General features: G+C 43.1%; 1 protein-coding gene across 2 annotated transcripts in view; it reads right to left on the bottom strand.

The window, feature by feature from the left end:
- The window catches only part of VTA1 (vesicle trafficking 1), a 673,843-nt gene that overhangs the window by 110,646 nt on the left and 540,260 nt on the right, over positions 1-22,937 (bottom strand). The window contains exon 6 of one of the 2 annotated variants that reach the window (XM_069606814.1): positions 22,373-22,543. In XM_069606814.1, coding sequence (XP_069462915.1) covers positions 22,373-22,543 — 171 coding nt within the window. Of the gene's footprint in view, positions 1-22,372; positions 22,547-22,937 lie in introns of both variants that reach the window. The other variant, XM_069606813.1, reaches the window with a different exon arrangement.

Here is a 22,937-nt window from a genome sequence, read left to right on the forward strand (position 1 = left end):
ATAACAGGGCTGGTGAAGTCTCCAGGTTTGGGACGCGGAGACAGGGCACGATGAGCACGTTCAACGGTGAAGGACGATAGGTCAGGGTTGTCCAGCAGCTCTTTAAGCTAGTTCTCGACCGCTAGCTCCATGCGGCCCTTGAGTGCGTTTCCAGAACACCAATAATACGTATATTGTTCCTGTGAGATCTGGACTCCAAATCGTCACACTTAGCCTCGACGAACTTCATGTCGCGGGTAAGGGAGGCAACTGTGTCCTGGAGGGTGTGAAGCCCATCTTCATTTGCCCCGATTCTAGTTTCTGCCTCAGTAATTCTGTTTCCAGCGTGATCTAGTTGTGTCTTAAGTGATGCAACATTAGCATTTATATCGTCCAACTTTTCGTGGAAAGAGGCAAAGTTTTTAGCCATAGATTCCATCTTTGCTGCGAGTTCGGGGGCTGGGGAACCAGAGGGTGAAACAGGATCCTCCTGACTGGAAGAGGTGTGGCCTGACTCTGATCTAGGCGCCACCTTTGCAAACCTATCATTAGTCCCCGTTTTGTTGGCGCCACAGGATCCTTTAGACATCTCAATAGGTCAAGAGTACAGCTGAGTTTGGATGGTCGATGCCGAAGTGCAGTGACCGTGCAGGCAGACCAAACAGGGGCCCGAAAGCACACAGCACAGCGGAACAGAAGGGGGCGATAAAGAACCAGATTTGAGGCACAAATGGACAGAAGCGATTGACAAAGGTCGTCCTACTGAGTATGTGGGTCCCGGGACCAGGAAGAGAGCAAGGATGGAAGTCTTGATGTAATAGCGTGAACCAGGCAGTATTCCGCTACCCAAATGTATAGAGGTGTGGGCAAAGCAGGCCACAATAGTACGGGTAATATGTTGGTAGACGGGAGGAACAATGCCCTTATTCACCTAATCCTGTATGGTACACTGACCGCCAACAGTGTCTCAGTGGGTAAAGGTTAGACAGATGCAATTTGAGAGTGGAGTATAGCATTCATGTCTGTGGAGACCAGTAAATAAGAGCATGCCAGTTGCAATCAGGTGACAATGAAATAGCGTCCAGGGGACACCAAAGCACACAGGGGGTCCCACACACAGGGCCAGACCACAGTAAGAATGAGAATTTGCCAGCTGTGGTGATAAGTCAGGCCATGTGGGGCTTTACAGAGGGGGTGGCAGGCCGCTTAGCAGTTCAAACGCAACAGCGGCCGCTATGTAGTGTGATGTATGGGCCGCTAGGGGGCTGGATGGGGCATGGAGATCTACCATACAGGAGGAAAATTGCAGACCAGGCCCGGCAGCCCCTGCTCCGGCCGAGCCCGAGTTCCTCTCACCTGTGCCGACTCGGCCCACACCAGTGAAAGCCCAGGAGGCCACACACAGGTCACCGTCAGGCGAAAGTCCTCCGCTGCGTCGCCAGATGCCACGCAGCTCCCCACAGCACCTCCCGGCAGAAGACAGTCCGGATCTCCGGCGAGTCCGGAACCACCCCCTGCAGCTTGCCCACCCACCGAGAACAGCAAGCCCGCCGCTGGCACTGAGTCAGGGGGCCAGGGGGAACCAGGCCAGAAGGAGCGAACAGTCGGGGGTGCTCCAACTGTGATGAGGAAACAACAGGTCTAGGGGGCCGCCTGGCCAAGGTGCCCGCCGGTCTCAGTGGTGATAATGCAAAGCCGCTAGTGTGCAGAGCTCTGTCGGAGGGGGACCAGCCAGTGTTGACCTCAGCAGCCGCAGCGCCAATCGGCCAAGTTGGATCGTGGAGACCGCAGCACAGTTAGTGTAGGGGGCAGCGCGGCCTTCTTGCCCAGTTCAACAGTAGACCGATTGCCAGTCCGGTAGATTCACGCAAAAGTTCAAACAGCCGCGGTTCGGCCCCAGAGCGCTGATTCAGCCCAGGATTGAAGGCAGACGTGCCACAGGATAACTGCTATCAGTGTTAGCGATGGTTGGAGAGTGATAATATATCCGCCGTTGATGCCGGATTCATGTAGCAGGCACACTGAGCTATAAGGCTAAGCAGCCATTTCTTGAGCTGCTCAACAGCGCCCCAAGTAAGGACATTCTTAGTGCTTACCCCAAATCCCTGTTCATATCTGAAAAAGGCCTCTTCCCTTGCACAAGCTTTGTGTAAGCCTGAGTGCAGGTTTGCTTCTGAGACATGTTCTACATGAGGGGTGCTCCCACGAGCGAACTTGGCACATTTCTCTTGCTAATGTTCTATGCTTATTATCTCCATTCCTGCCCCATGTTTGAGTATTATTCAGAATTCATATAGCAACGATTTCACGTTATTTGTTCAGTAGTATTTAACCATGACAGGTTTAAGAAAGCAAGTCACTAAGGCCACTGTGAGGTGTTTGCATAAACGTTACACAACTATGTACGTAAGGCAATTAATGCCTTCCTTAACTTATAACAAACAAGATATCATTTCACTTACAGGAAATTGGTATTCACAAAAGGAATAGTTTTACTAGACCTGTGTTTAGTTTGCTAATCTGGCCTACAGGGACCGCCTTACTCCGTGCTGTTCAACGTGGGGAGATCATCTGACTCAGCCACATTTATTCTTTATATTTGAACACTGACTTTCATTTGCAAACATATTCTCCTTTTTCACAGTTGTATAAGATATAGGGCCGTTATTAGGTTTAGTTAGTATAGGCCATTTTGATTTGAAAAAAACAGACAAGGACTGTTTTATTTATTATTTGATGATCTAGACTACTCCCACCTTAGCTATAGGGCAAAGATAATTCAATAGCAGTGCAACGTTGCAAGCAAAAAAAAAATAAAAAAATTGCTGCATTTGCTAAAGATACCTATGTTGCTGAAACCAAGTTTTACAGTCTCGCTGCTCATGATAATGAAAGATACACAAAAGGAAGACGGTACATTATATAAAATCTGCTTTTTGCTCCAAGAATAGAAAGATATATGTTGTGGTCTATTCGGGTGTACAAGTGCTATAATGAAGATCATATTGAGGTCACATTATGTATCGATTACCTTGTTCACGCTCAGCTGCAGAGCAATGCAGACAGAGAATGTGTGGCCATCTGTTAGGCAGAATCCTGCGCAGTTCCCTTGGGGAACACTTCAAAAAGATGAAGATTACAGGAGCAGCAGTAAACCCAATTGGTAGCAGTCTGCACCACCCAGATTTACCTGGTAGCTGTGGCTGAGCAGTTGGACTTCTCTCAAGAAGAGTAGGGCAGTATGCAGAGTATACACAATAGGGCCAAAACACAGTAGAGCAAACAAACACTGACCAGAGCTTTGTATAAAAAGTGTATAGTTATTTATTTAAAACACACTTTAGGTAATACACTAGCACTCTCAATGAAAAGTAATCTAAAACACAGTCAGGTAAGTATACACACCTCCCTTGATAACTATCAGACAATTCAGGGTTAAAGTACACCTATTTGTTAAGACAGAAGTGATTGCTTAACCTAGATGGCACTCCAATAGTTTAGGTTAAAAAGGGAGAGAAAAGGCAGAACATAAAATAAAACAGTTCCCAACACTTTTAAGAGTTCATAGCAAGGGGCGAAAGGCAGGTTATACTGTAGAGCCAAAGTTCATAGGCCAGGCCCACTTTAAATGGAGCAAAGCGAAATGTGCCCAGGATCACATGGTTTAAAGTGCACTGAAAGTTTTGGCAGAGTGTTCAAAAGAGGTTGGGGCGATTCAAAAGATATAGTTAGAAGGCCTGGAGCCAACCCAGTTTAGAAGCCAAGGATTTAGGGGTCACCTTTAGCAATCTGTAGAAAGGAAGGCCAGGCAGGACACAGTACTTTAAAGAGAAAGGAAGCTCCAGCGGGGGCAGTTGTTCCTGGCAGTGGTTGAGGTTTGTGGTTCCGACCAGGGGAAGAGAAGATCTCGTTGAGGAGGAAACGTGGAGTCGTTGCACTGCACAGGGATGAAACCAGCCGCAGAGTTCCCGATTAAAAGGTGCAGTCCTTTTATTCGCAGTCAAAAGTGGTGAGCTTGGCTATCCAGCCGCCGGGGTGCTTGGCACGGGCAATTCGACCAAGGGCCGTCTTTGGAAGGCGAAAAGGGTGAACTGGTTGGTCCCACCAGCTCAGAGGAAGAAGACTCGTCCAGTAGAAGATCTTCTCTTGTTGTCGGGAAAGTGGTGAGGTAGCTGCAGCAGGGCTTCACCGGTGGTGTCGTCGTTGCAGATGTCTCAGCTTCGTCCCTCTTCGAATTCTTAGGTCCTGTGGCGACTTCTGAAGTTCCAGTCCCAAAGGCCCTGCTTTTATGCAGAAAAACCCCCATTCATCAGCCTAGCTGTCAATCACACATGCTAAGTGGTGAGCCGTGCGGCTCACCACTGGGCCAATCAGAGTAGAGTGTGACTTGGGTTGCTAAGGCAACGCAGTCCAGAGTGCCAATTTCCCCCTCCACCCTTCCTGTGGAACCCAGACAGAGTGGCACCATTTGGAGGGCTTATGTGGAGAAGCCCGCCAAAATAGTGGAACAAAGGGCTCGACCTTGGTCAGAGTTACAGAGACGGACACGAACGCCATTTTAGAATCGGGTTCTGGCAAAAAGACCCAACCAGTGATTTAATATTAAATAAATAAACCAGCGGTATCTTTAACATTGCACCAAAAAGTGGTGCGTTTCAAATGAATGGGAAAATCCCATAGAGAATATTCCGGTGGAATATATTGTGTGGTAACCACTGCCACCAGCCAGAAACTCGACAAGGGGGGACTGGAAAGTGCCCCCTTGAAAACAGACCCAGGGGCAATCGAATTACCCCTTACCAGTACTTCCACAATATGATGGTTTGTACTGGTTCTGTTCACAATTTTGGACTAGTAAAGCCAATGGTGACTTTACATGCCCTGGGAGACAGTAGTCAGTCCCAGGGTATGGCGTCCATGTTTTGGGGTCACTGTGACACCCCTGTGGTACTGCACTGAGGGTGCTGTGTACCACACATACAGAAAAACAGATGATACATTATGGAGTAAAAAGAAACTCCATAGCCCATAAGCACATAAGTCAAGGACATACCTCAAATCATGTCTAAGAGTGGGAGTAAAAGAGTCTCACCCTTAGCAGGAGAAAAAAAATAAATACCCAAAAATCCAGCAAAGCTGCTGGGGGCCTCACTCGGTTTGGGAAATTAGCCTTATAAGAGAATTCTCCCTAACACCATCCATGCCAAGAAAGTAAAATGTTTAATCCCACCACTGTAAATGATGTAAAATGTGACCAGTTTTACAACGCAATAGGTTTCCTTCAGTGTGATTACTTTCACCTCTTTCAGGAGTTTTACGGCAAGGGAGGTACTGCGTTTTTAGTTGAAATAATAGAAATCACGTTCATGTTATTTTCAGGAGCATAATATCTTATAATAGGAATCAATGTCCGCCTTCTATTTTTGATTGGTAAATGGTGAGACTTATTTTTTTTATTCCTTTTTTTACCTCCCACCTCTAATTGCACAGAGCTGATTCAAATCTCAAATTTGGACATTTGAATAAAGGTGTAGGCGATGGATCTCCTCCTTTATCAAATACAGACATTCTGCAGTTAGTAAAAGATACATTTTTATAATAAATGTACCTCCAAAAGGGTCAATGCACGTATTCATATTTTAATATGAGAACGCACAACATATGCTGAGGCAGTGCAGTTGAACTATGTTTCACTCATGCTTATACCTGTGGACACTGCCCTATTCAACCCTTGTGCTGATTCCCAAACCCCAATTATAAGTGCAGGGATTTGTTTTCATGGTTAAAATGTTAAGTAAACCGGGGGGGGGGCATCTACTTAGGCAAACAAATGCAATGACCTAGCCACTTGTCAATAGGGCATTTTCAAGATTGCAAATGCAGCAGATGTTTCCCCTTTCGCCACCCTCGTTCACTTAAGTGATTAACTGGTTCCAAACATTAGCGTTCAGTTAACACATTTTCCTTCTTATCAAAGGGAAATCCTTTAGATACCAGAAAAGAATGCCATTTTAAATTGTCTTCGACACGTAGTTCATGTGTTATATAAAGTAATAAAGTTTACTATGCAATTGGAAAACATTTTCAATAAACCTATTATGCAATGAAACATTGCTTTAGCTTGCTGCATCCGTTTGAAACAACAAACACATTTATTAAAAGGTGGGAGCATTTGTCATGGCGTAGGAATAAAAACATTTGACACACAAGGAATGACGTCTTTGCAGCTTAATTTCTACAACAGCAAGGGTTGGATGGCCTTGTATCGGGTCTAGACGTGGAACTAAACTCAAGATGAAATACTTCAGCGAACAGTGTCATGGGACAGGTTCATTAAAAACAAGCACATGGGCCTATTCTGAAATGTCCCAGTCTCCAAGTCCAATTCCCTAGTCTACAAAACAAAGGTTACAGGCATCTAGCCCCATATAGCCGTCATTAGTTCATTCACAACCACACGGTTGTATAACAAACCAACACTTTGACTTCCACTGTTGATGTAGATGGAGCACATGCCTAACAGTAAGAACCTAGGACTCCCACTTGCCTAAGGGTGGGGTCTCTGAAACCAGTGTCTGCCCAGATGTTTCAAACTACGACTCCAATGATACCTCACCATGACTATGCTAGCTAGTGCTGATGGGAGCTATAGTCCAAAATATATAGAGATCTAAAAGTTGCAAACCCACCTGCAGGATACTCAAAATGGTCACTAGCAGAAAATCTCTCTCCCATCTCTGTCTGGGCACTTGCCAGACTGAAGGTATTCTCATTCACCAGTCAACCATTCAAGGCTTCACTCGCATCAGACTCTATTGTTTATCTTCATTTTCAGGTCCTCTTGCTCCAGGCAGGTCCTGGGTAAGAGGCCCCATAAAGCTTTCTTTCACCTGCAGATGCTTCTGAACCTCACCAGAATCTTGGTTACAGGCCCTAGCAAGCTCTGGGCAAAAGTAAGTTGGAGCAAAGAATTAAGCGTTGACTGCAGAGATACTGCTGTGATCTGCAGTTCACAAGTGCATGCCCTGGCAAGGCTGACTTAGCCTTTTAGTGTGACAGGTAAATAAAATGAGTACTATTTCAATTGAGCAATACCTGCATGAGAAAACATGCTGTGTAAAGCACTCTGGCAAAAAGCGAACACATAATTAACAAATAATTATTCCTTCCTGTATGAATGACGGGCACTGTGTTACAATGTTCAGTAATCTGCTCCTTTCCCTCCCATTCTTTCCTAACCTGCACCGACAATCTGATCACCATTATAACTGTCACATCGTCTCCCTCCTTGTGCCTCTTTTTATACTTATTCACCAGTCTTAACAGCCTCAATAATCCCTAGGATTGGTTGGACAGTTTCCCTAATAGCCCCTGGACACAGGAATGGTCAGTTCGCCCTGGTTCCTCCTATGTACTATGGGTTAACCTGATGACCACATTCAGTAAATGATTGTAAAGTGGCTTGTGGCAGGAGGGCTTGAAGAATCCCTCCACCATTCTGGGGTCAGACAGAACTGGACCTGTGCAGCTACATAAACTGGATCCATCCATCTATGGTGATTGGTGCTTGTGTAACCTAACACAAGTAGGTGGTTCATGGGTATCTCTGCGCCACAATCCTGCAGGAACTGTGGTGAGCCATTGCGTTTCGGCAGAAGTAGGTTTGTAAGCCAGTTGGCAGCTCCACAGAATTAATGGAGCAGGCTTGTGAGGTGCAATCAGTGTCTTCTGTATTTCTGTTGTTGCAATCCCTGAACTACCGGCTTTCATGTGACAGAATATACTTATGTGAAGATTACATTTACCAAAATTGACATGTCCTGCAAAACAACCATTGAATTATAACTTGCATCAATAGAAATGCATTTAAATGAAAGTACTACACATCCTGGGTTAGGAGAGTCTGAGGTGCTGTGAATGCCTGGGACCACCGTGGTCCGTGATTGGTCCACGTATGGTATTCCTGTCTGAGAGCAGATCTCCCATTGGGTCCTCTTCTTTTTGGCACAAAGGAGATTTTGGATAAGAGAGGGCTCCAAACACCCAAACCATGTCGATCTCTGGAGTTCTCACTGAACGAAGGATAGGATCCAAGTATCCTGAAATTAAGAAGCCAAGTCGAGGAACCGCTGGTGACCCGTTGGAAGGTTTGGCACCATGAGCCCGCTGTCCGCCTGGACCCCTCTGCATCTGGTCGTCCTAGAAGGTCTGCAAAGACGCTTCTACCCATTGAAATAGTGGGACCAACTATTCTTGGCACCTTCATCAAACCCTGCAAGTAAGCCTTCTCAGAAGTGTCCCTGGGCCAATCAGTGGCTGACCAGCTTATGCAGGACATTTGCCCCGATACTGCCGCCGTTTCAAGGAGGCCATTGAAACCTGGAACATCGCAAGTTCTGTGTTCACGGCACTCACACCGAATTTCATACAATTGGTGTTCCCAGGTCTGGCGTAAAGTGAGTGCGCCCGAACCGGAGTACACGTGGTTACTGCGTCGCCCAGCCTTGGTAACGAACTTCGCAAGTTCATTGCAGCTGTGGTCCTCTGGGCCCTGAAGCCTGCTACAGCGGAACTGGCCTGATCCATCCATCGCCACTGTCCCGTTTTGGGAAAAAACGCTGCATCTTCATTGCTGAAAGCCTCAGAGCTGCCAAATTGCCGCACTTGAACCTGCAACCGAAGTGGACTCGACTGCCTAACTTTGGTCCGGAGTGGGCGGGGGGGGGGGGTCGGTGAGTAATTGCAACACTAACCGGTGGCCCCTAGTGCCTCCATTCAATTTTACGCATGAGTGGCCTCTGAGGGCCCCTCTGCTTTCCACTGCTAGTGCAAACTAGCAAACTATTCACAAACTCTGGAACCTGCTCTGCCCTGTTGGGGAGACCCTCCCCAAATAGTGGAAACTTATTCATCACCTCACCCACCTTCCTGAGTTGCTACAGACCCTTGAAGAGACCCCGTTTTGCCCATCTGCATTACTGTGTGCACCAGCATTGCAAGTACATTTGAGCAATAGGCTCCACTCTTCTTAGGGATTGGACTGCCTCTCAGTTAGGATTGTGTTTGATGGAGAAGGGACTAAAGACTATTTGCACTGCCTGTTTCCTTCCCCTTTTAGGTTGTGGACCCATTTCGTGCGTAAAGTATTCTTTATCTTTGCGCCCTGATACCTTCGGGTCCGGCGCGCGTTACAAATAAATAAAGAAACAAACAAACAAACATTAACCCTTTAGACCCCATTGGTCTTGTATATATGTATGGTGATAGGATTGTCTTGGTTTAAAAGTATTACTGTTATTTTATTTGTGTTTAGAAACTCAAAGGCCTTGAAATAAATGCATTTGTATTTTTAATATATATACACTTGACTGGGAGTGATTTGTAAGGGTGCCCGGTGAAATGTTCAAATCAATATGGTCGAATGACAAAAGGGTCGAGTCAAAATGACCGAAAACCAAAGGGTCAAATTTTTTTTTTAAAGTATATATTTTTTTTGCTCTAGTATAGGTAAAGAAACTTGGAGAGTTTTGTTTCACACAGAAGCAGTTCTGTTCCATTAAGACGCCTATAAAAATGATCATTTGTTGAAATGAATGCCTGTGAAAACTAAAAGGTCAAGACGCACAAAAGCAATTTAGCCAGAATGTAAAGCATAAAAGTCAACTTTAAACTGTGCATTCAAAATGACAATTGGAAATACATTGTCAGTTATCATTTCTGAACCATTTGTCAGAGTAGAAAACCAAATACCGACCTGGATTCAGCAGAAAAACATGAATCATTTCCATATAAAAATGACATGCATGAAGTGGCAGAAACAAATCATCTTTCTGAATTCGGAATATCCTGACAATTGAAACAAGTAAATTATTTCATGCAAATTTACATCGAGAGCTATATTACTGAATAAGGGATTTTGCAGTAGGTCAAATGACTAAAGAGAGCCCCTACCTGGCAGAGCAGCCTGAGGCCAGTCGTTATTACTACCGGTCATGGGCATTCGAAAGACGGACAAAATGTGATTAACCAAGCCCCAGAATAAAGGTGTGACTGTTGTGTGCAGCAAGGCTGCAAGGATCCACGAGGACCCGTTGTTTTGTCGGCCATGCCCTCTTGAACTTAAAAAAGAGCATCACAGCGCAGTGAAGTAAGGGTGCAGCTGATGTGCCCCGCTGGGCTGTTTAGCATAGGGTGGCAGTCGAGTGTAAGACCCAGCCACTGAGAACCATATTCTTAAAAAGCTTGAACACTGCGTAGAGCCAGTGAAGGAGGGTCAAAGAAAATCTACATACAGTGAGCGCAACAGATATAATATGCCATAGTACAAGTCCCGAGAGGCCTAGAGAGGAAGTATTATACATCACAAAATATGAACTTTGCCTAGCTGTGCAACTACACCCCAGTCAAGTATTTTGCTGGTGGAGATCAATAGAAGACAGGGGACAGAGGGCGAGGGGAGGGAGACGGACTAAGACAAAGCTATTGAGCGTTCCTCGCCCCTCACGTTTCTCACCCCTACCCTAAATATAGCACACTAATAGGTACTATAAAGGTACCCCAGTTACTGCAATTGCATGGAGTACTGCAAGCAGTAAGGCTTTTTTCATGTCTGACTTTCAGGATTGTATGGATTTTATGTAAGTTTAGCTCTTAGTTCGAAAATTGTATGCACCTTAAATTGTATTATTGCACAGGCACTTTTTAACACTCTTGCGCTTTATCTGTAGATCAAATATGCACGGTCTTGCTTATACTGGCACTTTAAATTGCATTTTAACAAAGTATAGTAGGGGGTTTATCTTCCCGTCTCGATTATTGTACCCTGCCACAAGGCTATTTATCCTACCCTCTCCTAACTGCTCGACACTGCTATCGGTAACTGACAAATCTAACTTGCACACGCTTTGTTGACATTGTTAACCAACGGTACGGCTCGTATAGTAACAAGAACATATGCATAACTGGAGTCCGACGAGTGCCAAAGCCAACTCGCACCCTTGAATAGTCTGCAGCCTGCCAACTATAGACATCCTGTTAACCAACTCTTAGAGCTTTTGAATATAGGCTTCCAGTCAATTGCCTGCTATACAAATATGTCCAAAAAAAGGAAGGCTTATTCTAGCCTGTCCCCCAATAACTTGCCAAAGAAATCTTATAAAATATTTGCACCAATACAAGAGGCAAATGTACTAATCAAAGAGATTGAACATCTACTATATGATCTGGATGGCGGAAAGCAATCTTCCATTAGTAAGCCGACTCCCTCTAATTTTGTGGTTTGTGATAAAACAGACTGGATTGAGACAGTTAACCGCAAGGTGGAGGTGGCAAAGGTGGAGCTGGGCATTGGGGTAAAGCAGGACAGAATAACCAAATAGCACCCAATAAGAAATGATCAAATAACTTACACAAAGAGCAATTAGACATCTATGATACTGATAAAACCTAAGGACAAGAGGAATAATTGCATACAAGCAACACCTGGCAATAAGGGACAGTGCACGTGCAACGTTATAGAGCTACATATACCCCATGATAAGCAGCTGAACAGCCAAACATCCATAGAGGAAGAGGCAATTGTAACTTCCCCAACAATCCTCATTACCAATAGATTTGAGATTTTAAGCAATATGACCGGTGAAGTTGAAGAGGATAGGCAGATGTGCAAGAATTGTAGGCCCGGGGTCACTGCTGAGGGGAATATCTCAAACAATGGGAGATGAAACAGAATTAACAACACCACATAAGATAGAACAGGGAGCAGCAGCATCAGCAGCAAGGGAAATATCAGCAGACAGCCACCCCTGTGTTAACTGTGGCAACATAACAGATCTCAGTGCTGAACTAAATAAACAAGCAGCCACAGTGCTTATGCTGACAAATAAGGAATAAAATACGCTTTAACATCAAGTATCATCCGTACTATAGACAAGGAAAAGCCACGTACAGCTGTAGGGAAGCCAGGCAGGAACATCTGCCCTGGCATGACAGATGCAAGACCTGCTAAAACATACAAGTCACGGGGTAACGAAAACCATTTAATGGGCAACAATGGTGGAATGAGTCCGGAATCATGCTCCAATCCCAATTTGGTAAAGATTCTCATTATCTCGAATCAGGCAATCACTAACTTTATAAATAACTATGCGAGTACCAGCCCCCCACCAAGACAACCACGTTGACTTGGGCCGAGAGCTAACATGCCAAACACATTTAATAACGAGATGGCTACTCTCCCCAACATGGGAAGGTGAGAGAAAGGGAAAAAACAGGGTTTAGGTTGATTCATGTGAATTCATTTGCCTGCAGGAAAATTGGTCGAATTTTTCTTTTTTTGACTGCTCGATTTTGCCAGATATATATGCGGGGGAGACACCTGCAGCCCCACCTTAGTGCCCCTACATTAATAACTTCCCTAAACCCACCCCCCACATATATACGCAGAAAAATTGTCAGTACGAATCTGCAGCCATTTCTCTTGTGACCAAATTAGTTGCGCAGTAATCTGCCATTCCCATGGACAGCACTTTTCCGTAATGCATAATGTACCAAGCTCCTCTAATAGTGCCTTTGAGGACCAGGAGCCACTGGTGAACAAATGTATACAATGAAATAGACATGTCAGGGGTTGTTATTCAGTGATAAGGGAGGATATAGTCTATCACATTCGGAAACGCATGCCAAACATTAAGGAAGGAGACTGGTATTCCGGATAAATGGCTCCAGAGTTCAAGGGCTTGGAGATTGTTAATCATGAGACAGGGTCCTCAGATTTGCAATACCTACATATGCAAACAGATAGAGGACATTAGATCTCCTTCTTTAGTATTCATAATAGAGTGGATAGTGAAACCAAATCCCTCATGGGCACAATCATGTAAAGGTTAATTTAAAAAGAAAATCAAAGATTTAAAATCAGAGCATACTCTTGTGACCGGACATTTCAATATACAATTTGAACCAATAAAAGATATATTTGCTTTATGGGATGAAGAAGATGTAGTGTGGGATATTTCAGATTTGATAGGCAAGCAGTAGAAGTTGCATGCATTGTATATGGTTTAGAACTAAGGGCATTCACTAGTAGATGCAAAGGTGACCAACCGGCAAAGCACACATTGTTTGAAACTAACAGTTCATGTATAGATAGCATCCTCATCCTGGCACATGATTGGGGATGCGTTACAAATTTTGAAGCACTAGAACGACCTGAGAGTGACCATAGATCACTCCGTCTCAGACTTGACCATGTCAACTGGCAATCAGGGTTTATTTACTGAAAGCAGAAGCACTGCCACAGTTATAACAGGACAAACCCAACAAACAATAAAATTGGGCCGACTGGATATGGATTGTATCCTAATCATATACGACGACATATTAGGGCACACAGAAAAGAGCTATATATCCACATGTCACCAAACCTGGAGCCGCAGCTAACAAGTTGACCACAAGAAATGAAAAATGGTAGGACGAAGAATGCAGAGACGCCAAAGGGAACCTACTTGCTTGCCTAAAGAATGAGGTGGGGATAAATAAAGAGACTCTACGCCAACTAAGGACCAAATACAAGTTTAAGAAAGAAAGCATTTGTGAGTGGAAAATGGGATAACCCTCTGGTAGCAGTAAAATCTGGTGAGCCCACTGATTTTTGGAAGCAGTTCACTGACACTAAGGAAACAAGTGATTCTGGTATCCAGGGCTGCATAGCCAAGGATGCTTGGCTTAACCAATTCCAGGGGCTTTACAGCGGGAAAAGAAATCCCTTATTAAATTATTGTGATCCGCATATTCAAAAAGGGTACTTCCTTGCTGAGGCCAGAATCTTCACGATATCGGAAGTATGTGAGGCTCTCCTCTCACAGAAAGGAGGAAAAGCACCAGGGCCCTATAAATTCCTATTGACATTTTTAAAGACAGTGCCTGTAATTTGGGTGCCTGTCTTGCATTGTCTATTTAATGTGCTTATCTCAATTAATAGGGAGCCAGATTCCTAGACAAGGGTAGAAATAGTGCCTATTTAGAAAAAGCCCCAATTTCCTTACTGGGCACAACAGGGAAGATCTTCATCAGGGTGGTACAGAACCAACTACAGACGTGGGTAACGAGTAACAACATTATAAGCCATATAGAAGCAGGCTTCCAAGTAGCAAGAGGCACAGTGGACCAAGGGTTCAGGTTATCTCTTATCATACAGAAATACGTTCCACTGAGAAAAATCCACCTGGATGCCATCTTCGTTGATCTAAGAACAGCGTTCGACAGGGTTCCTAGGGTAACACTCTGCAAAGTACTTAAAGGTAGGGGAGTCCCTGAACATCTATTGGGGACCATACAGTTACTATATCGAAATAACCAAGCAGTGGTCTGCTGGGGCCTCCTGGGTGAAACAACTTGGTCATTTAATGCTGAGAAAGGCGTCAAGCAGGGTTGTGTGCTCGCACTCACCCCATTTTGAATATACAACAACAAAATTATCGACGCATTAACAGCATTGCGCCCCAACCCCCCAGATTAGGCCAATATAATATACTGCCACTCTTCTGCGCTGATGATGCAATTTTGTTGGTGACAACACCATCTTGACTTAGGAAATAATTGCCCATTTTCTATGGAAATACGCAAGTATAGGGGCCAGGAACATAATATCAGAAAAACAAAGGCCATGGTGTTTTGTCGTAGATGCACTAAGGGTATCAGACTAGACGCCAGTATCGATGGAAAAAGACTCAAACAAGAAACGGCATATGATTACCTGGGCATCAGGTTTACTGAGGATTGCCAATGGTAGCTCAGCTTGTGAAAGTGAAAATAATTCTGGAAAGAAACGGTGGAGCCATACTAAGGTTTGCTCATAGGCACGGCAGTGCAGCTGTGAAACGCTCCATAGAGATATTCAAAGCACAGCGAGAACAGCTACAACCTATGGGGCAGAGATCTGGGGGTATGTCAAGACACCAGGTCTTAATATAATAGAAAACCAATTCTTCAACAAGCTATTCCACTTCCCTTAAGTAACCCAAATATGTTGGTCCATCTGGAAACAGAGGCTAGATCCATTGCCAATGAAATTGCTCTAAAACCAATGATCTTCTAGATACGTCCATGGATTTTTCTGGACCTCTCCAAATTTAGAGACTCTCTTAATGACATCATGGTGCAGGAGGGTGGGTGGGCCTTGCTGTGGCTAGAGCACATTAAAACTTTAATGTCACTTAACTTGGCCCTCCTTTGGGCACGAGTAAAGAAACAAAAGGGGCTGGTAAAAAATGCTTATGTTACCATGTGTAGAATAAAAGCTAAGACATTGTGTATGCAACTATCAGTAGGACCCTCTTACTGGTCCTGTAGAAGGGAAATTGGGTATGAAGATCACCTGAATTTTATACTACCTGCATTTGTGCATTCTTTATACATTAACTTTAGATTTGGGAATTCAGAATGTGGCAGGGTGGTTCACAAGGTCATGGAAACAAAACCAAGACAGCCTATGTCCTGTCTGCAATTCAAGAAAGGAAACACTGGAAGACTGTTTTTTATGGCCTACGTAAAGAGAGCTTACAACCTCCTACCTTATAACCGCCCTAAAGCTTCACAATGTACATACCATGAGGAGTCAGAGATGCGAGACGGACACAAAGGTAGTTTTTTCTCACAAGATTACATTTTATTAAATAAAAAGGGTTGAGATTTCCTTAGCCTAACCAGGATGTCCCTACCTAACAAACTACGACTAAAGAAAAATGACTTGGTGTCCTCACATTAAGATACACAACAAAATCATACAAGGTTTGTTTGGCTGCCTTAAGTTCCACAAAATAACATATTAATTTAAACTCAAAAGATTTAGAAAATACTCCTTGTGACCAGGGTCGCAAGGATCAAGTCAGGAATACCTTGAGCAAAGTTCCAGTTCAAGAAAGTTCTATTCAACGCAGCACAAAAGGTTTTTTCCATGCAATGGCTCCTTCCACTTGGCAAAGTGAATATCTCTCGTCCAAAGGTTTGTTCACAAATCAAAGCAACTATTAATTTTCCACAGTCTCTTGCTTGGCAAAACAAGTACTTTCCTCAAAACATACAATAAATGTTCTTTCTCAAAGGTTAAGCAATTATTAGCACATCATCCTCCTTAGGAAAAAAAACACTTCATTCAGGATAGCTTAATAATCATGCTTCTTCTTCAAAGGAAACACTTTCTGAAATACAACAGTTCAACAAGACAAGGTGATGGATTTAACACTTATTTTCCACGACATCCATTTACCACAACCACAGCACTTTAAATCATCTTTTTTCCTAGTATACTTGCCTGCCAGGACTAACTACTATTGGTCCCTTTCTTGCTTCACTCGCCTGCCAGAATAAAATGCCTACCACTACAATTGTATTCTGTGGTAATGCATGTTTCAAAACTCTCCAAACCAAGATCCTAAGTGAAGAGGTTTGAACAACAACTGCTTCTCTTACAGTCTTTTGACTCAAAAGTCGGTTACCGCTCTCCCTAAATTGATATTCTATGAAAGAGAATCTGCTACCCTGCTGTTTGTGTTATTCCTTTACTGCCTTTTGGCTGTAGGCACCGCAGTTCACAGTTCCCTCCCCATTGGTTTCTCATACAACGAGGGCTTTGCTCCTGTGGCCTTTGTTTTATGTTCATGCAACCGCTTGGCTGCTGTCAATGAGGGCTACAATCACCGCCCAAGTGGTATCCCTTATCAGGATGGTTGCGCGCAGTTTGCATTAATATCACTCTTCTGTGGCTTTGGCAATGCAGGTTACAATTGTCCCCTAATTGGAATTTCTGGTTAGGAGACTTTATAAATGCAGTAACAGTCACCTTCAATACTGCATACAAATGATAGGAGAATCATCTATAGCATACGAGCTAAGAGAGCACGGATAGAGGGTTCAGTTAAAAATAGTCTAAAAATGACTGGAGAGTTCGATCTCCAAATACCCAAACACTAAGACAATGAGGGTGGAATCAATTGGGTGGAATCAATTGCCATACTCAGAATATATGTCAATGTGGGAAAATGATTGCTATAATTTTAACTTGGAAACAATCCAACCTCGGTTTAATATCTATAGCCCAATTTCTAGCCTGCTTTCTAGCCCAACGTTTAGGTCGGTGGACAGCAATGCATACTAGTTTGAAAGATTACAATTGTTGGACCATGTAAACATAGGTATAGGTCGGCAGATAGCCCATAATAACAAGTTAGTCAAGCGGGGGATTAGTGTCCCAGCCTGCGCAAGATGGAGCATGTGCAGGAGATTAGTGTCTCTCCTAGATGCATGATCAGCCAATTGATTTAAGCGAGAACAGTGTCTTGTTCGAAAGCATGCGCAGCATGGAGGAGCAAGTGTACAGCACCCATGCGCACGGCGACTGAAGTTCTCATTTAAGCATGTGGTCTGCTCTGGCTCGGTTGCTCCGAGCAGAACACTGCAGCCACAAGGAGCGCGCTATTGGAAGCGCAGTATAGGTAAGGGCTAGCCTGCGTCTGAATCAGAGTTCATTTTAATTGAATGCCCATAATATTTGGACCAACTAAAGGGACCATGATTCCCTACGTCTAATTTTTCTTAAAGATACTGCGCTAATGGGGGCAAAGATCCACTGTCGGATGTTGGACAATAGTCTGCAGGTATGGTGCATTACAAATATAGAATGAAGGTAAGGCATGCAAGAATAATAGTTTCAATAGCATGACATATCCTACCCGATGTACAGTGCTCACCGTGGTGAGAATAGGAAAGGAGACATTTGGGATTGCATGAAAGACACATGGATGTTGGAAATAGGAATTCACTCAAGATGATTGCTTCGATGAGATGGCATGGGAATGCCCAATCCTCACAGTAGTTTGGTATTAACCTTTTAAGAATTAATCAAGTGGGACACAGTGCTCTATAGTGACCTCACACAGCTCATTATTAAAGTAAACGGATAGCAGTTAATAAGTAACTGATGTTGAGCTAAAACAAAAAGTATTTTCTTTTTATGTCAACACCCGATAACATAACTTATCCCTCTGATGTGGAACGTTTCCTGATTAACTTGTCATGCAGTATTTATATTATCCCAACATTTTTTTCTTTTAAATTGTGTTTGCAATTGCATAATTGCATTGTAATTATGCAATAACATGTGTAATAATCTGAATCAATGTATTTTTAAAGAGGTGATAATACTGGCCCTGAAGAAGACCTACTTATTAAAAGGTCGAAACACGTGTTGGCAGCATTATACCGTCACCAATAGAAATTAAACAAGGATCTAAACATGAAGATGTTACTAAGATCTCACAATTGCAAGAATTGGAAACAATTATAATTGTTAATCATATAACTGTATATTGGGAAAGAATTCTATACTTGTCCATGTGCAGTGGCTAGACCAATGCCTATATTCATGTTATACTATGTGTTCGGATCATAAGTGGACCTTGGGTCTGGATTGGCAATCCTTGCAGCAATGACGTTCAAGGAACTAGTACTGAAATCGAATCAATCAACTCTTTATTTATATTGTGTGGTGTGCCCATCAGTGTAGCAGTCCCCCAGCCCCTTAGGTATCTGAGGGCGTACCAAACCTATGTTTTTTTTTTACTCTGGTTTGCCTGCATTATAACCACAAAACCTCACCAAACAAGGCTGCACATCTCAAATCTAGGGATGTAATAGCACTGCTTGCACCTAGAGGCATCACATTGAATGTTTTTAGAAACATAAATCCGACAACAAAAACATTAAGGCAGAAATGTGTTAAATTAGAAAGATTGCCCGGACGTGAGATTAACACATTTTGGGAATTGACGACCATGGAGCAATATCACGAGCAAAATAAAATATCAAGAGGCTTGAGGATATTAATATTTCCTGAATTCAGCCATAAGGAAGAACTTAACAAGTGATCTAAATTAATGATAAAATTACTCATAGAACATGCCACGAGAGAACATCAGAAAAAATATGATGATCCAAGTAAACCTCATTCTAAAAGTAGCGCAGTAGAATCTTCTCCGGCCAGCTCCGAACCACAAAGTGATGCGGAAGCTGGTGCTGAAAATGTAGACACATCTAGGTGCAAGAGTTTTTTAGATCAGCTCATGAGAATCAAAATGGACAACTTCAAAGCTACAAACAAAAAAGTAAGATTTAAAACACCCTTAGTCACAGATATGACAACAAACCCATTAGCAAACGTGGAACCAGGGGCGGGAAACACACCAGGAGGAGACGAGGGAGATACTCGACAAAGAGTCTCCCGAACAGAACAAGTAAATCTTGTATTGAATCTATCAAATAAAATGTTAAAGGAAGAGGAATTGTCCCTTTTAAATAAAGGCATGTCTTTTGCACCCTCAATTGATACTGATTGGATTAATATGCAAATACATTCATTAGAAAATTGAAACTGACTTTTTTTCCATCATCAACATAAACCATTTCTGCCGAAGGTGAGACAAGTACCAGACTGTGATGACAGTTAGAGATCTGTTTACAACACAAACATTGACAATTCTTCTATAAAATAATGAGCTAAAGAATAAATCCAAATTCTGCCCCACATTTGGGGCTGAAAATGCGATAGATATAGATCTCTTACACAGTTCAGTGGTTCAAGATATCCACAACACCATAGATAAAAAAGAGATGGCGATCCAGAAACAATCTAAGTATGAAAGAATATCGCTGAAATCTCTGAAGTCAGATTGCAGCATAGTGATCAAAGCAGCTGATAAAGGTGGTAACGTGGTGTTTATGAACCGAGAGGACTATATTCTGGGAGAAACTCATTGGAATTTTATTGGCTGTTATGAGAAAATAGCTTGTGATAAGGTCAAAGGTATACGCATGGAACCAACAAATCTAATTGAGAAATGGTTGAGATCTGGTCTATTGACAGATGAGGAAAAACTATTTATGAGGGGTAAGAAACCCTAAAATACTGACTATATTCTTCCTACATAAGGTACATAAAGAGTATACTCGAATCCCAGAAGGAAGACCAGTAGTCAGTAGGCTAGAATGGGTGACTGAGAAATGTTCAAAGTACATTGATGCTATCCGAGTCAAAGAGGTTCCCAAGCTTCAAGCATATTTGAGAGACGCAATATTACAACTTATAGATAACTTTGGATGGAACAATGAGTTCTGGTAGCTAACATTAGATGTCAAAGCACTCTATACGTCTATCTAACATGAGTTTGTTTACAAAACTGTTGATCATACTTTTGCAATGAAATCAGCATCCTATCTACTCCATATATTAATGATCAAAGATATGTTAGACCTCACTTTGAGGAATAACATCTTTCTATTTAATGAATCATTGTACAGAGAACTGAAGGGTGTGGCGATGGGGGCAAATTATGCTCCATCACTGGTGAATTTACTTATGGGCTTATTTGAGGATGAATTGATCTACGCTGACAACATTTTCAGGCCTAGAATCAAAATGTGGAAAAGATTCATTGATGACGTGTTTCTGATTTGGCATGGCAATGAGCATAACTTGAATGAATTTCTGGAATTTTTGAATGGTATTATGATGGGGAGTCAGTTCACCTGTAATTGTAGCCAAGGAAGAATGGATTTCTTGGACACAACATTGTATGTTAAGAATAATCAAATGGTGTCCATTACCTTAAGTGAACTCAGTATTATTAGCTACCAGTTGTCATAAGAAAAGTGTCATATGAAACATTCCCACTGGAGAGTATGTAAGAGCTAGAAGGAACTGCAAGGATGACAATAGGTTTAAGCCTGAATGTGACATTTTGGATGAAAGATTCAAAGAAAGGGGATAAAAGGATGAGTGTGTGGTCATAGCGTGAAACAAGAGTTTGGGTTTGAAGAGGAAAGATCTGTTACAGCCAAAAGCCAAACACAGAAGAACATTTCAAACAGGTAACAATGGTGACCCAATATTTTGCAAACAGCATCAAACTCCGACATGCTAAGAAGGTATTGGAAACTGGTCACGCTTGACGCCGATTTGGTGGGATATATTGGGACAAAACCAAGGATTGGTTATACTAAAGCACCTACATTGAAACAATATTTATTTCCATCCTTCCTGCAACCACTGACCAAAGAACTTACATGGTTTCATGACAAGCGGTGGTGGTACTTAGGAGGGGACATATCTCCTTTACATTAACCTTGTTATCATCCTTTACAGCCTCAGGAAGCAGAGGTGTGCCTGCCAAAACAGCAGAGGGGCCATTTACCTGCCCCACCTTTCACACTAGCGTCCCTCTGGGCATCCTATTCAAGTGGTCAGGTGTGCATATGGTAAAGAAGGCAATAGGGGCTAACATCCAGGCATTACCCGCCCTAACACTAGGAATTCAGGTGTCAAAAACAAATATAAAAGTAACCAGGACAAAAAATAGCAGTGACTTGACAACAGTGGGGATAGAGTTAATTTAAGGAGGATACATTCCACAGTATTTCTTTTACTAGAGTGATTAGCAACAACCCTTAATATGGGCTGTTGCTTGTTATTTTATCCACTTAGTATCTTGGGGCATGTGTGAATGTGTGTGTTAGATGTTAAATGGAAGTTCCACTAGCGTGAGCTACTCCCAACTGACATGGGACCACCTAAGATATTTCACCTCTGCTGCCTCGGGTTTATCTAAGACTGGTTATCGAGGTGGAAATTCCACTTGGCCATTTGCACATGATTTTCACTGTCTCCCGTTGGTGACATAAAATATGGGGGTTTTGTACATCCCCTAAACAGCAATGAAGTAAGTTTCAGCTGTGATGTATTTTTCACAGCTTCCCTATGCTAATCCACAGAACCAATCTGATCTACATACTTTACCCGACTCGTCACCCCTCCTTTCTTCCCTACTCTCCACCTCTTTACTTCGCCAACCCTTTTCCATGCTTCGCCCCTCCTTACCTTGAAGACCGTCTTTCCAAAAGCCAGAAAAACTACTGGCTTTGGCAAGGTGCTAACATTCACTTTTAACAAAGAAATCGCTTCAGGTTTTTATAATTAGTGGGTGTAGCTGAAATCACCACAAGCAGTTATGTAGAGACAGTTGGACATGGAAAAACACATCCCTCTGAAAAACACTTCCCTCTCACACTCATTCACTCATCAATAAAATGCCTCAAACTCATGCAATTATTCTGCCGTTACAAAGACCACACAATGTTGTTGCCTCGGCGCGCGCACACACACACACAAATATTTCACTTATTTAAAAAAGGCTAACCGCACAGTGTTGTGAAGTATTCATTTGTAGCATATTTGTGTTGGATCATTTTTATATGTGACAATGTGTATCATCACGAGTTGTACGTTTATTCTTGTGGTACCGATAGTGCGTATAAATGGGAAAACAAGACTTGGCTCACATACCTGTGTTATGAGGCACCTCAGCAGGAGTGTTGGCTGGAGCGTGTGCCCCTGGTGGGATCTGTATTCCAGTGTAATTGTTGGATGGCATGCTTCCAGGAACGAATGTTGAAGATGATGGGTGAGGGGATCCAGGAGCCTGAAAAGCTGAGCCACCTTCCTCAGAATCATCTTCTGCTGACACAAAAGATAGATGCAATTTGAATGCATGTTATGATACGATATGGCATTTATAACACGTCTATACACAAGTGTTTCGAGGCGCAATGAGGCAAGGGAGGGGGAACAGAGGGAGGACGGAGACAAAGATCTTACTAGGCTGAGTGACAATGAGATCGTGCAAGTGCAGGGGATGAGGGAGGGGAAGTGGCAGGACCGGGGGCAGTGCTGTACATGGGATCAAAACAATAACAAGACGTGCGGGCAGCAGGTGGCATGTGCAGGGGGAAGTGCAGAAAGCAGGTGTCCAAAAGTGCAGGTAGTGGGACTGTAGGGTTACAGATACAGACCCAAGTCATTAAATGAAGTGGTACTTCAATTAATGACCTCTGGCAACCTGTTTCTCTCT

This window comes from Ambystoma mexicanum, chromosome 4p (genome assembly GCF_040938575.1).
Source record: "Ambystoma mexicanum isolate Mex_15411 chromosome 4p, UKY_AmexF1_1, whole genome shotgun sequence".
In the NCBI taxonomy this organism is placed as follows: Eukaryota; Metazoa; Chordata; class Amphibia; order Caudata; family Ambystomatidae; genus Ambystoma; species Ambystoma mexicanum.